Below are 15,098 nucleotides of genomic sequence, written 5' to 3' on the forward strand. Positions count from 1 at the left end.
TGGATGAACTCATCTATAGAAGGGAATAAATAGTTGACATTTCAGGCTGAGACCTTTCATCAGGACTGCCTGGTTCACTAATGGTCTTTTGGAAAGAAAATCTGCCAGCTTTACTTAGGTTAGTTTTAGATACTTGGGCTGTATCTATGTTATTTTTTACAGCCATACTCTTTTTAACTGTAATGGCCTCCTTGCATACAAAGAACATGAGAAATTAGGAGCAGGAGTAGGCCTCCTTCAACAAGATCATGGCTGACATATGCTGGCCTCAAGTTCTCATCAAGATCCTATAACTCCTCCATAATGACCTGTCAATGCCTTGATGAATATTAGCTGGGCTGGTACTGACACATAGAAACATAGAAAACCTACAGTACAATACAGGCCCTTCGGCCCACAAGGCTGTGCAGAACATGCCCTTACCTTAGAAATTACTAGGCTTACCTATATTTTACTAAGCTCCATGTACTTGTCTAAAAGCCTCTTAAAAGACCCTATGGTATCCGCCTCCACCACCGTTGCCGACAGCACATTCCACGCACTCACCGCTCTCTGAGTAAAAAACTTATCCCCGACATCTCCTCTGTACCTACTCCCCAGCACCTTAAACCTGTGTCCTCTTGCGGCAACAATTTCAGCTCTTGGAAAAAAGCCTCTGACTATCCACAGGATCAATGCCTCTCATCCTCCTTCGCTCCAAGGAGAAAAGGCCGAGTTCACTCAACCACCCGATATTTTACAACACCCGATGGGCCTTAACGTTATGGCTCAACACCAAGGATAAGTCTCCTAAAAGCAACAGCACTGGCTGGCACTGGAGTGTTGGGCTCGTGGAATGTGACCAAGAATCTAGGGTGGGGCTGGGTTCCAGAACGTTCTAATTTTGGAAGGGAATGCTACCCACGGCAGTCACTTTAAGTTACAAAGGTGCTGGCAGACTTACAATTACGATCAAGTCACCAGCTTTCTGGAAATGCTCCAGGTCCGTATCCGCAAATTGCTCGGAAGTACGGAACCCTAACCAGAATATGCCGTTAGTAATTTTCCGTGCCTCACTCGCCGCAGTTATGAAACTGCTGAAGGCAGTAGATGATTGCAATTGCTTATCAATCCCGGGCACGCTGTGTGAATTCCCTTGGCAAGAGCCCAATAGTTGTGGATCAGCCATTAAATTACTCCATACAGGAGAAGATCATCTTTATATTTCCAGCTCACACCGGTCACCATCAACACCCTTTCCCCCAGTACATGTCAGAATTTCAAAACTATGTCAAGATTTCAAAACTATCTCTTGCGAAACATCCCTCACTAATGAAGCCAGTCATAAAAATGCCAAGCACTTGACGAGCTCTTCATCAGCTCGGACTCCCCCTTGCAAGCTTTTGAGAATCAAAAAGCTGTCGTCTTTATTTTCTGTTTACTGCTCAGTTATGTCCAGCGTCGCTACTCGGAAAGTGCCCCACTTCTACACTTGCTCTCATGATTTCTCCGGCAGCTCCTGTTTTTAACAAAAAGGATTAACAGCCTCCCCCCCCCCATCCCCCGCGAACTGTCACAAGTATTACAGTTCTCCAAAAAAAAAATCGCCAGAACATTTCTTTTTTCCACCTGGAGATAGTCTGAGAAATTTAGCGTAGAGGCTTTAGGGTTCGGATGATAATACAACGCGTTTCTCTCGAGAAGCTCTTTCTTCAAAAAAAACATGAAAGCCTCAGTGTTGGTCTGCATGAAAACAAGGCTCCGGCGCGGAGCAAAACAACTCAAAACCAATTTGGTAGGAAACAGGCCAGTGAGAAACCCATTGTGCACCCTTGCACAAAGGTAAGCACAAATGGGGACTTGGTTTTGAAGTTTAACTGGGGTGGGGGTTAATAAAAACAAGAAAGATGTGAGGTGCCTCAATGGAAATCCTGCCTACGGAATAGGCAACTTGCCAGAAAAGCCTTCTGTGGTGCGACCGCAATGCATTTAGACTTTTAATAAAATCCAGGCAGCACACATTACATGGTATATCTGTCGAGACCTCGCCTCCCTCTAGTAATCTCTACCGATAAACAACGCTAAACAGGGATTCGGCAGCAGGAAGAGAGAGAAAGAGAAGTGGTGCGGTTCTGACGTTCTTGTGTTCTTCCCCCACCTTGTTTCATTTGTGTGACCAGATACTATCTGGGGCAGTCTCCTTCCTCTGAATAGTTGGTGAAGTTTTATTTTGTTTTTCTCTCTGGAGCCCTCACTCCCCCTTGTTGGCATCGTTCAGTGGCCAGGTCCCGGGTGAAAATGAGCGCTGCACCTTCTGTCCGGGAGACAGCATGTAAACCACATTAAACTTCGCTGTCAAAATACACTCGTTCTGGACTGTTCTGAGTACAAGGAACGATGCAACACATCGGACCAGTGATCCACACGCGGGGAAAGGACGGTTTCTTGACTAGCGCTTAATACTCAAACCCTGTTTGGAATCCAACTTCGCACAAAACAACGACCTGAATTTCTTCTGATCCGAAAATCGAACTGAGTAAGTGTTTCTGCTTCATGTCTCCTTGTTAGCCACGAAACTAGAAATCAAATGCAATTTTGCTTCTTGTGAGCGTTTCTATGGCAACCATTGAAACACAGTCCTCGACCACCTGCGATAGAGCAACTTTTAAGAGTTTCAAGCAGTCCTTCGTCAGATTTCACTCTTGTCTGTAAATTAATCCATGATTATGATATCTTCGCACACGCTTGGTTTTCGATGCTCAGAAAGGCAGTGGCAACATACAGCTGCAGCTTGCAGAAGCCGGCAGCTCACTTGCGTTGTGAAGTGTAGAGTTTGTAACGAAAGGCAGATTTATGTACTTGCCACCTCATGCTCCCCTCCCCATCCCCAAAGTAGTCGTAAATTTGCAGGAGCTGACACCACTCCATCCCCGTGCTGTCATTAGTGAAATATGGGCCATATAAAGGTGGCAGAATCATTTCCTCGTTCCCAGTGGCCAACGAAAAAGTTATGCTAATACCGGCATCTTTAAAACTAATGAAAGATGAAGACAGGACGGGGGAAGGAGAAAGATGTGATGAGACCCTGGCAGTGGCCTCACGGTTAAATACAGGGGATTGTCCACAAAAGGATGCCCTACGCGGGTGACGTACACCCGTTTTCAATTGTCCATTGGTATACCTAGAGGTGTCAACGGGCCAACATCATCCAGACTCTTGGGGAACCGGGCCCCGAGACAATTCCCCATCAGCCCAAAGATAAACATTAGGATTTTAGTACTCGAGTGGAGATTTAACACGCGGAGGTAAGGCCTGCGGGGAAAAAAAGGAACGATTGGGGGAAAAATAAAGTGAGCAGGAGGCAAATCATGTACAGCAGGAAAAAGTGAAATAAAGAGGGTTAAGAGAGAAATATTGACACATAAACAGAATAAAATAACATTTTAAAATCTCTAATGATATTTTGGAGGAATGCGAGGACAAGGTTTAAGGCAGTTCAGTTCAAGGATGGGAAGATTGAGAAGTGGCTCTTCAAGAATCTCTTCTTTAAAAAGTTTATGTGCTGTCAAGAACCGTTCATAACTTTCTTTGGTGAGTTTAATGGTTGTTAGTGCACATGCAGGAATTTCATGAAGCTCAGAGGGATGGTGCTGCTGTTAAACTTGCTCCAGGTGGACTCTCTTGAACACACAAAATACTCTGCAGATGCTGGGGTCAAAGCAACACGCACAACTCGCTGGAGGAGCTCAGCAGGTCGGGCAGCATCCGTGGAGACGAGCAGTCGACGTTTCCACGGGGAGTTCCTCCAGCGTGTTGTGCGTGTTGCGGAATCCTCTTGAATGCCTCTGGCTTGCATATTAATGCTGACAAGAGCCATTTAACTCACCTTACATTTGGCAACAAATTCTGGGCTCCTCGCTGACCTTTGTCTGCTCTAACAGTATCACTGACATAAACTCCTGATTGTGCTGTGCTCTATATCTTTGTGATTGTAGGGTTTTTTTGGTTAGGTCAGCTAATGAGGCTGGCACACCATTCCCATCATACAACTAAGAGAAAATACAGCTTGAAGAACTGCCCACGTCAATAGATCAGCCTGTAAAAGATTCATTCAGCTTAAACTCAAAAGCCAAACAAGAAAAATTTTGCTTATGTTCTGATACTTGATGCCAAAGGCACTATTAACTGATTAACCTGTTATCTTCAACTCATTAGTTTCCGATTTTCATGAAAACTTAGATGGAAGTGGGATAACACAAACCTTAAGTAACCACTAAAATCCTGTTGTTGCTTGCTTATGAAGTAATCTCAGATGCACAAATATTTATATTTGCTCCCCTCCCCTGAAAAAAAGTCTTTGGAAACCTTGGCAACAAAGAAGGAGTTCATTTGGGCACAGTACACCACAGGTGCTCAATATGTTTCTTCCAGGGATGTTGTGGCCTGTGGGCTATTGCCAGCCTTATTTTGTTCTCCACCCTCCCCCCACCCTTGTTGCTAAGGGGGAGGGGAGTCAATTTTACTAAGGGGTCCATGATTGATGATGGTGGTTGGGTACAGCAGAATACTGCTCACTGCATCAACTCCTTCCATCTCTGAGAAGAGAAATCCAAAAAACACCCATCTCTACGCTTTCCCTGTGGCCCACAAATTAATTCACTTTCAAGTCTTCATTCAGATTCCAACTGAAGTCCAGAAATCGATCAGCATCACCATGTATTCAGCCTTGTATTATAAATGAAAATTGTTTCCTGCATTAACGTTTTTTTGTTAATCTAACAATCCTTGCATTTTTTTTGCCAGTCACTTTAGATCTGTCCCCTCTGGTCTTTGTACCTTTATCATTGGGAGCAGTTGTCTCTATTTAGCACATTTTATACTCAGCCATCAAATTGCCTCTCATTTTTCTTTACCACCATCTCAGCACCCTACCACAACAAAACAATGATCCTCCAGTCTACCTTTGCAACTCAAATCCTCACTACAGAACCCTCTGTGGTGCTGCAGGCTAAAGAACAGAGGCCACACTTGGACAGAGTCTTCTTGTTGCAGGCTAATTAGTGTTCTATAAAGGCTCCATATAGCCTCCCTGCTTGTGTGTTCTGCCTCTATTTACAAATCATAGATCTCCTAAGCATGTTTTCCAAAAGAGCACTGCCACCCTCAAAGATCAGCATTCATATACACAAAGGTTTCTTGCAAAGTCATAGAATTATACAGCATCAGCAAATCATCCACAGAAACCAATGTACACCCTTCTGTATTAATCCCATCTCCCAACACTTGTTCCATAGTCTTCAAGTGCTCAATGTGACAATGCTTAAATGCTGTCAGCCACTCAGCTTCAACAACTCTTTCAAGCAGTGCTTTCCAGGTATTTATCATTCCCTGGTTGTCCCCTCTGAATCTCTTCCCTCTCACCTTAAATAGATGTCCTCCACTTTATCTACCTGTGATATGGGAGAAAGTTTCCTGCAATCTACCCTTGTAACTTTACATATCCCAGTCTGGTCCCATCTTAATCTCTTCCACTCCAGGGAGACAGACACAGCTACTCAAGTTTCTCCTCATAAATAAACTGCTCCCATCTCAGGCAACATCCTGGTGAATCTACTTTGCATCCTCTCCGACGCTATAAGTTCCTTTATTTATTTATCCATCCGCTTAGTCCAAAGACGTGCGGGTTAGTAAGTCATTGTACATATTCCTGTGATTAGGCTAGTGTTCAATAAGTGGGTAGTAGCTGGCCAGTGGTGTAGTGGCGTCAGCACCAGACTTCTGGGTTCAAATTTGCTTGGCTCCTTGCATCTGTGCTGGATCGAACATCGAGCTAGCAACTCGGTCTCAAAAAACAGACAAATGCTAAAGAAACAGCAAGGATGCTGCCCGATGCGCCACGAGGTGCAACAAATAGGTGGGTTGCTGAGCAGTGCATCTCATTGGGCCAGAAAGGTGTGTTCTGCAATGTATCTCTAAATAAAATAAATAAACCCATCACAAACTCCTTTCTTAGTCATTGATCTTTTTTTCAGTCATCCCACTGATGGTCTAACACTGCATTGGATTGATTGTAACTTTCACTGCATGGTTGACTCCAAGTTGAATTTATTGACCTCTTACCTAAGCCAGGACTTGTCATATAACTTCTCCATCTGATTCTGCTCATTCCCAAAATCAAAAGTTGTTGAAACCATTAGCCAGGCCTTTGTAGCATCCAGATTTGATGATTTGAATCAACTTATAGTTGATCTGAAGTATAAAGAAATTCAGCTGCTGGAAATGTAAAATAAAGATAGAAATTGCTGGAGATACTCAGCGGGTCAGCAGTAGTTTTGAAGAAAAGAACGGAGTTAACCTAGAGGGTAATCTTCTGATGAGGAGTCATTGACCTGAAATGTTAACTCTGTTTCACTCTCCACAAATGCTATCTGACCTGCTGAGCATTTCCAGCATTTTTTGTCTTTATTCCTGGTTTGATTCCTTACCTCCATCCTTTATAGTGTTGTGATCAACCCAAAATTATTATATCTAATCATCAACTCATTCCTCGGATAACACTTGTGTGCTTCCTGACTACACTTTTTTCCAGTTAAGCAATAGCATAATTTCTATACACAGAGGATTCCAGCTAATTGGGACACATTGGGATCTGTACACTTTGGCCCAATTAAGTGGCTACCCAATTAGCCAAAATATCAAGGAAATAGCTTAAAATGTATTTTAAAAAAAGACAAACTCATTTAATTGAGTTACAAAATATGTATTTAAATGAAATACAGAAAAAAATTAGAATATTACCAATACTACTACAGTACTATAAAACTCTGTATTAGTTTATCATAGTTATCAACGGAGGAACTCACCCAGCGTGTACGCTGCCACGTTCTTTTGTTTGACTGTGATTAATAAAATCAGTGCAAATACCTAGCACAAATAATGGACTGCCTTTATAGAATGCTTTTGACAATTGCATCTTCCCATATCTTCATTTTCATTTTAACATTCAAGGTGGGGATACCTACAAGTTCTTGGTAGTTCCTAACCTGTTGAAATTGTGAAATCATTCCATTTTTACTCCTGGCCGTTTCTGGCATCTCCAAGCCTAAATGCTTGAAACCACAGTGAACAAAACTGTTCTAAATTGTCTTACTGCTTATATACCACCAACTTCCACTGACAAAAATCACTGCTTTTGAACACAAGCATACTAAAACACACTGCTATTTTAAAACTGTTCCCTTGAATCACGGTGTAGTGTCTAATTGCTACATAAGTGCACACATCTGACATTAATTAGAAATTGTTCAGCAGATTTCCTGTCCCAGTTAAGCAGCACAGTGTTCCAAATAAATGAAGGGAATCCTGACTATTTTCTCAATTAGTTTTTGTTCTCTAAGAGTTGTCCCAAATAAGCGTCTGCCACAGTTAAATGATGGCCCAATTAACCGGAATCCACTGTTCTTATTCCTGTCAACACGTCTCCCTATTTTGCCATACCACACCCTCTCGTGCCTTGAAACTGTTCCAACCCTATTACTCTTTGAGTTGTCTGTGCTATTCTAATTCTGACCTCTCGTTGTGCTCAAGTTAAACTGCTGTACCAATAATGGAGTTGCTTCAGATGCCTTGGTCCCCTAAATTTAATAGCTTCACTGCCTTTTACATTCTTCAAGATATCCCATAGTCTATCATTCTAGCCAAACTTTTAATCATCCATCTCAGTGCTTTTCTACATGGCCAGCATCAATTATTGTTCAAACAACCTCACTGAAGTGCCTTAGGATGTTTTGGCTACATTAAAGCCGCTGTACCATTGGAAATCAATACTCTCACAGTGGTAGGAAAATGCCTAGATTGAAAGCATCACTCATTTCATGATCAGACATAACAATGGCATCTATTGGAGACATTGAATCTCATCTGGGGCAATTCATTTCAAAAGAAATGCAAAATCCTTTAGCCTACTCCAAAATGCAAAGGCAGATTATGCTTTAAGCTTGTGCATTGGTTTCCCAAAACAAACTGATGAATGCCTGCTTTGAGCAGCAGGACGGAATATAACAGATGCTCTAACTGCTGACACCACAAAGCTAACAGGAAATGTTTTCACCATCCCGCTAAAAATTGCAGTCATGCATTACATACAGTGCAAAATTTTGGTAGTCTACTTGTGACCTTCATCTGCTTATCATTTCAGACTTCAAATTAACTTTACAATTTCATCAAGATTAACTTCAATGAAGAAATGCTGCATATCTAAAGCAACTTCCACAGCTTCAGGATGTCCCATTCTACTTCCTAACATAACTCGACATGTAGCCATAGAGGGAACACCCACCTAACTGAGCAAAGAGCAACTTTAAGATAAAGTGGACATTATTGCAATGACACTGATTGTGAGCTACATTTTGATAGGACTACAGGGGGTGAATTCATTTGAAAAAGAGAATATGTTTTCTCTTATTTGCTTTGGAAGTTACTATTTTGTACAGTATAAATCAGTACTTCCTGAGGAGACTGAGGTCCTATAACATCTGCCGGACGATGCTGAGGATGTTCTACGAGTCTGTGGCAGCCAGTGCTATCATGTTTGCTGTTGTGTGCCGGGGCAGCAGGCTGAGGGTAACAGACACCAACAGAATCAACAAACTCATTTGTAAGGCCAGTGATGATGTGGGGGTGGAACTGGACTCTCTGACGGTGGTGTCTGAAAAGAGGATGCTGTCTAAGTTGCATGCCATCTTGGACAATGTCTCCCATCCACTCCATAATGTACTGGTTAGGCACAGGAGTACATTCAGCCAGAGACTCATTCCACCGAGATGTAACACTGAGCATGATAGGAAGTAATTCCTGCCTATGGCCATCAAACTTTACAACTCCTCCCTCGGAGGGTCAGACAGCCTGAGCCAATAGGCGGGTCCTGGACTTATTTCCACTTGTCATAATTCACTTATTATTATGATTGATTGATTTATTTATTTATTTATGGTTTTACATTGCTATATCTCTACACTATTCTTGGTTTGTGCAACTGTAACGAAACCCAATTTCCCTCGGGATCAATAAAGTATGTCTGTCAGTTCGAGTTATAATGCAATCTAAAATGCCAGAAATATTCAATAGGCTGGGTAGCAACTATGGTAAGGGGAACAGAGTTGGTGTTTTTGGTCAACAATCTTCCTCAAGTTCTGCCGATTCTGTTGAGTATTTCCAGGGTTTACAGATTTAATTTCTAATTTTCAGCGTCTGCTTTATTTTGTCTTGTGATCATATTCCATTCTTCAACCATGGCCCTTCAGGACCCACTCCTATTCCATCCGCTCACAAGCTCACGACAATAGAAGGTCAACAGACCTTGCCACTGTTTGTTCCTCTTTTAGTCAGAAAAAAACTCAGAATTCTACTTTGATGATAAGCCCTTCCTATATTCACAGAATTTTGTCGAACATGTAGAGGTGTTGTCTTGATAAGACTAGTTTCATTAAGTAGCTTTGCTTGCTCTTTTAAGTTTTGTTAAATGTAAAATGCTCTTGCTTCTGATTAAAATTCCTCTGTAGCCTCACCCTTCCTCTTTGAAATCCCAGCAACTCTCCAAGATCTCTTCCCTGCAAACTTGTATATTGTGATTTTATCTCAATCATCCCTTCAGATCGTATGCCCCTTATCTCCAAAAACCCCTCCCTACACCTTCACTTTGCTCCCCAACTAAGCTTTTATTTACTTGCACACTGTTGTCATAATGAGGCTTGGTTCAAAGTTTATTTCATAACATTTCTGTTATGTAACTTGGGTCACACTGTTACATCAAAGTTGCCACATATGTAAAAATTATTGTTAATGTTCCAAGGTCATGAAAGTCATTGTGGCTATGTTTACATTTAGTTGCACACCTTATACTTGAAACTGAAAAATAGGATCATTTCAAAGCATGATTCATAAATCTGCTTAATTACAAGGGTAGAATTTTGCTCATTCTGGTTTCCGATAAGTCATTCCTTTTAACTGCAAGCACTTATGACCTCAGACTCTGCTTTTTTGCATTACAACCTCAACAACTGCCGATAATAAGCTGGACAACAAGAGGAAGATGTCCCCTGCACTAACATAAATGGAAAGCTCAGATCTGCACCAAATATCTTGCATATCTTCTCTGTACCTCAACCAGTTAATAATAAGGAGCATATAAAGGTAAAGATTAGCTTTATCTGTTACATGTAGATTGAAACATACAGTGAAATGTTTGCATTAATGACCAACATGGTCCAGGGATGCTCTGGGGCAGCATCCAAGCGTGCCATGTTTCTGTTGCCAACATAGCATGCCGCATCTTCTTAACCCTAACCTGTACACCTTTGGAATGTGGGGCATAAAAATATGTCAGTTTCATATGACAGAAATGTATCTTATGCATGATCCTCTCAGGTAGGGTAGTGGCTAGTGTAGCACTGTTAAAGTACCAGCAATCAATGATTGAACTCCTTAATCTGCCTGTAAGGAGTTTGTACATTCTCCCTGTGACCGTGTGGGTTTCGTCCAAGTGCTCTGTTTTCCTCCCACATTCCAATGACACCAGTTAGGGTTAGAAAGTTGTGGACATGCTTTGTTTGTGCCAGATGCCTGGTGACACTTGTGGGCTGCCCAGCATAATCCTAGGTAATTTGATTTGACACAAATAATGTATTTAACTGTATGTTTCAATGTATGAGTGACAGAAATATCATCATCATCGTTATGTGCCGTGTCATATGACGTGGGCGATCATGGTCTATCCATGATCATGATTGTTCTTGGCAGATTTTTCTACAGAAGTGGTTTGCCATTGCCTTCTTCTGGGCAGTGTCTTTAAAGACAGATGACCCCAGCCATTATCAATACTTTTCAGAGGTTATCTGCCTGGCGTCAGTGGTCGCATAACCAGGACTTGTGATTTGCACCAGCTGCTCGTATGACCATCAACCGCCCACTCCCATCGCTTCAAATGATTCTGATCAGGGGGGTTAAGCAGGGCTAAACCTTGCCAAAGAGTAATCTGCAGGCTAGCCGCTAGCGGAAGGAAGGAGCGCTTTACACCTCCTTTGGTAGAGACAGATCTCCAACCCACCTCCCAGTAAGAAATAAAGCTAAACTTTCTAAGTTATAGATAAACCCCTGGCTTGAAATTTTAGGCATTTAGAAAGGAGAGAGGGAAATCAGGATCTTGGATCGAGGGGAACTTCCATCTACTCACTGGCATTGTTCCCTGATCTGGAGGGCTTGGAACAAATTTACTTAAGTGGAAGAAGCAGATGTTTGTGCTCTTTATAAGATAACATATTCCACCTAAACGGGAAAAGTGGGCAGAGGAGCAGAAAGATAGAGAGAAGGAAATTGTTTTCAAACATCACCTGTTTAAAATATTTACAACTTCAGGAGGTAACGGGGCAAATTTTTTAAACAACTGGCCTATTCCTTTACAATTGATTACATTGCAAAACTGGACTTAGACTTCCTCCTACCCAGCTGCCAGCATGCTATGGATGGGGAAGTGTCTCCAAACCTCACCCTAACCAAAGATTTTTTATGTTGGTTGTTGAAATATATTGCTGGTATATGTGCTGCTCAAAGCAGGGGCCACATAGAGTTAAGTACTTTCCTTTCGAGGCAATATTTGTCACAGTCAAATTCTTCTGGATAAACAAAGTACATTCATACAAGAAGAAAAGGCAACACAGATGTATGATTGTGCCATGTTATTAAAGACGCTGAATCAACAAAGGGCACCAGTAGAGGTGTTTCCCTTCACAAAGCTGAATCAACAACATTTTCTTCAATCCATTTCAAGCCTTGCACGTAATTAAGCTGGTGTGTAGAGGCTGTAATTTACAGAGGAAAAAATATTAATTTAAGTGTCACCCTAAGCAATGTACCAATGCCTGGCCAAGCAGAAAGTGCAGTAGCCTGCAACTAGATCATTGCTGCCGGGTATAAAATTGCAAAAATTTACCACGTGAGAAGCCACTTGTCCCACCACATCAATACTGGTTGAAGAAAGGTGATCCAACTTAGTCCCACCGTACAGTTTATGATCTGTAGCCATGCGGGTGATGACACAAAGTGATTATCCCTGTAATTTTTTAAAGTGCTGCAGTTACCATTTCAGGCAGCATTGTTGACCCCTGTCAGTCTTCAGGTGAAAACAATTCTCATCTCTGCACTACTCCCTCCACCAATTACTTTAAATCCATGCCACCTGTTGCTGAGTTCTCTGCCAAGGCAAGTAAGTGCTCTTTATCTTCCATCTAGGCCTTGTATAATTTTACACAACTCAGTTAAATCTCCAGTCAGCTTCCTTTATTCCACAGAAAGTAACCCCAGATTAGCTCGACACATTAGTAAAATTCTCCACTTGAGCAGCATCTACTTAAATCCCTTCTGTATCCTCTATAATGCTACCATAATACTTCCTGCAATGTCAGGGTTATCAGAGACAAACACAGTAAATTATTAACTTTCTAACCCATTTAAATCATAATTGGCAAAAAAGAGCACATTTTAATTTAAGAACTACAATTCACAATCTGTCAAAGTAGAGAACACTGCATCTGGCAATCAGATCAGTGCTGCCTGTTTTCAGATCATTGAGATACTGCCTGATACGTGCAGACCAGCTGAAGAATGGCTACCCAACCAATCCTGCCTTGAGGGTTGCCAATCACCACATCTGAAGATTTTCTGTCATTAAGCCTCTCCAGTGTTCTTGACGTCCTCTTCTCCCTCCTAGGCCATTACACTGTATCTCTCTCCCCCCCAGAGAACCTGATCTCTACAGACCTCCACATTCCTCATATGAACATTCTCTACCTACATACTCTTGAGTATTCCAGATCAATACACTCCCAATTATTCCCAATCTGTACTCTCCGAAAGATTCTAGACTTGTATATCCCCAAATATTTCCCATCTGTACACTCCCAGGATTCCCAAAACATACACTCTCAAAAGTTCCCAAATCTGTGCACTCCCCAGAGTTCTTGAACGATAGATTCCTAGGTGACTCAATTTGTCTGCTCATGAGGTTATTAACCTGTATATTCCTAAGGATTCCCAATCTTTGTATCCTTGATGGTTCCTAATTGCTGCAAAATTCCCTATCCCTTTCCCAAGGTTTGCAGTTGCTGCCAACCAGGTTTCTGATCACCATACTAGGGTTAACTGATACCGTGAGAATAAAAATTCTTGATTGCTTTTGTGGAGGAAGGGCAGCACCTTTGCCTCCAAGTTAAAAAGCTTTTGGTTAGCTCCCTCTCAACCTTTTCTGTTTTGCTTCTTGGGTTTTATTACCTTTGGGAGAAATTTTCATCCTGTGCTTTCATCCTCTCTGATTGACAACTATGTGACGATATTTACTGACTGGTGAGAAGAATTCTGTCATTCACTGTGTGGTATAACTTAAACAAGATTTGTGCTTGCCATATTTTTTACATTAGCATTGTCAAAGCCAAAATAATGTACAACAATAAGAAATACAGTCTAGCAGTGTCTCAGCCCACCAAATCCACACTGAACATCAAGTTACTCCAAGCTTAAATTAATCCTCTTTTATTACATCACATTCCTATCAAAACTCCACATATTCTACCACTTATGTAAACATTAGGGATGATTTACAGTTGTCAATTAACCAACCATCCCACATGGCCTTGGGATGTGACAGGGAACTGAAGCACTCAAAGAAACACATGCATTTGCAGGTAGAAACTCCACACATAAATTAGCAGATTGAACCTGGGTTTCTGGAGCCGTCACGCAGTAGCACTAATACTCCGTTACAAAACAGTTAATAGTCTAACCGCTTTAGGTGGTATTTTGCTTACAGGTGAAAATACAGAAATCCACTTTGTGTGGAGTCTTACTCTCTATCACCACTGTTCACCAACATCTGGACTGAAAACGTGTCAGAAACACATACAGAAACATTCCTAAACAATCCTTCGCAATCAGGCTGGAGCTTTCGGTGCATGCACATTTGTCCACAACTTCACAACCAATAGAATTTTTCCTCTCCATCAATCGATCAGTTCCCGATGATCTCTCGTGAGCAACAATCAAAACACACTCGCTTTCAAAAGAAGAAAATCTATTCCACTGATCAATTAATTACAACTAAAGTGGAAACACTAAAGGTTTCATCAATGATATGGATATAGATATTAGGAGGAATTGTCTTATCAAATGGAATGTATTTCAGAGACAGCAGTGGAAGGAGGAATTCAGGGTAATTCTTAAAAAAGAGTGCATAAACATATGAAAAGAAAAAACATACTCAAAAGGTTTAGAGAAACTGGTAGGTAAGTGGGAATAAATGGATCCACCTCCTGTCAACAAGCCAGCATAAATTCTACAGAAACTCACTGTTTGGTCTTGCATTTGAAGCGGAGGGATGATGGGCTTCCAATCACGGTACCTATGCACAATCTTTTTCTGGAATAAGGAAGGGATGAAATAGAAGGAAACCCGCAATTATATTGTAGTAAATTTATACAGTATTCTTAACCGTCTCAGTTTCAATTTATAAGGCATCATTAGCAAAATGAAACATTCAGAAGTACTTCAGGGTGTATTACCAAACAGGGTCTGTTAAGTGGGATAGTAAGGCATGATGGATGGAATGGGGATGCAGACCATAGCTCTGCTGAGTCTCGAGCCTTACACTTGTCCAACAGGAATGAGGTTCTTGTGGCCTACATGAATGAGACAGGAGGCCGCAGGATGGATAAATAAATGGTCCTGGCACCAATGTATGACAGACCATTCCGGTTGTGGGAATGAAACTCAATATAATGATAATCAGGTAAGGCTGTTCTCTGCAGCTGTAAGCTGAATCCTGGAGGCCATGTGTGGTGGCAGGGTTAAGGACATTTCCTCAGGGCTGGAAGTAAGTATGGAGCAGAGGGGTAAATTCCTGGTCTGTGCTGAGAATAATGAGCTAGATAAGGCTAAGGAGGTTTCCTGAGGGAATATGGGAGTCCAAATGCAAAAAAAAACAGAGCAACAAAAACAACAGTTTCTGGATTTCTATCCAGACCATGTCCAAATTGGCTCATAGTAAATAACCTTCCAAAAATAAATGCATACCT

The 15,098-nt window shown here is 41.6% G+C and overlaps 2 protein-coding genes across 14 annotated transcripts in view; one reads left to right on the forward strand and one right to left on the reverse strand.

Moving 5' to 3' along the window:
- LOC132399255 (uncharacterized protein C7orf50 homolog) overlaps positions 1 to 15,098 on the reverse strand; it is a 393,915-nt gene that overhangs the window by 33,878 nt on the left and 344,939 nt on the right. The window contains exon 1 of one of the 5 annotated variants that reach the window (XM_059979470.1): positions 14,374 to 14,403. The exons of 2 other annotated variants lie outside the window; for them this stretch is intronic. In XM_059979470.1, the coding sequence (XP_059835453.1) occupies positions 14,374 to 14,388 (15 nt within the window). In that variant the 5' untranslated portion in view covers positions 14,389 to 14,403. Of the gene's footprint in view, positions 1 to 943; positions 1,184 to 1,608; positions 1,800 to 14,373; positions 14,404 to 15,098 lie in introns of those variants that run through there. 2 more of the 5 variants (XM_059979464.1, XM_059979463.1) reach the window with 2 other exon arrangements.
- Positions 1,801 to 15,098, forward strand: part of LOC132399254 (probable G-protein coupled receptor 146) — a 167,846-nt gene continuing 154,548 nt past the window's right edge. For 6 of the 9 annotated variants that reach the window (XR_009513920.1, XR_009513919.1, XR_009513921.1 and 3 more), the window contains exon 1: positions 2,138 to 2,515. The gene's annotated coding sequence lies outside the window, so the exon portion shown is untranslated. Of the gene's footprint in view, positions 1,822 to 2,137; positions 2,516 to 8,176; positions 9,220 to 15,098 lie in introns of those variants that run through there. The other 3 variants (XM_059979458.1, XR_009513924.1, XM_059979462.1) reach the window with 3 other exon arrangements.

The sequence above is a fragment of the Hypanus sabinus genome, chromosome 9, assembly GCF_030144855.1.
Source record: "Hypanus sabinus isolate sHypSab1 chromosome 9, sHypSab1.hap1, whole genome shotgun sequence".
Lineage (NCBI taxonomy): Eukaryota > Metazoa > Chordata > Chondrichthyes > Myliobatiformes > Dasyatidae > Hypanus > Hypanus sabinus.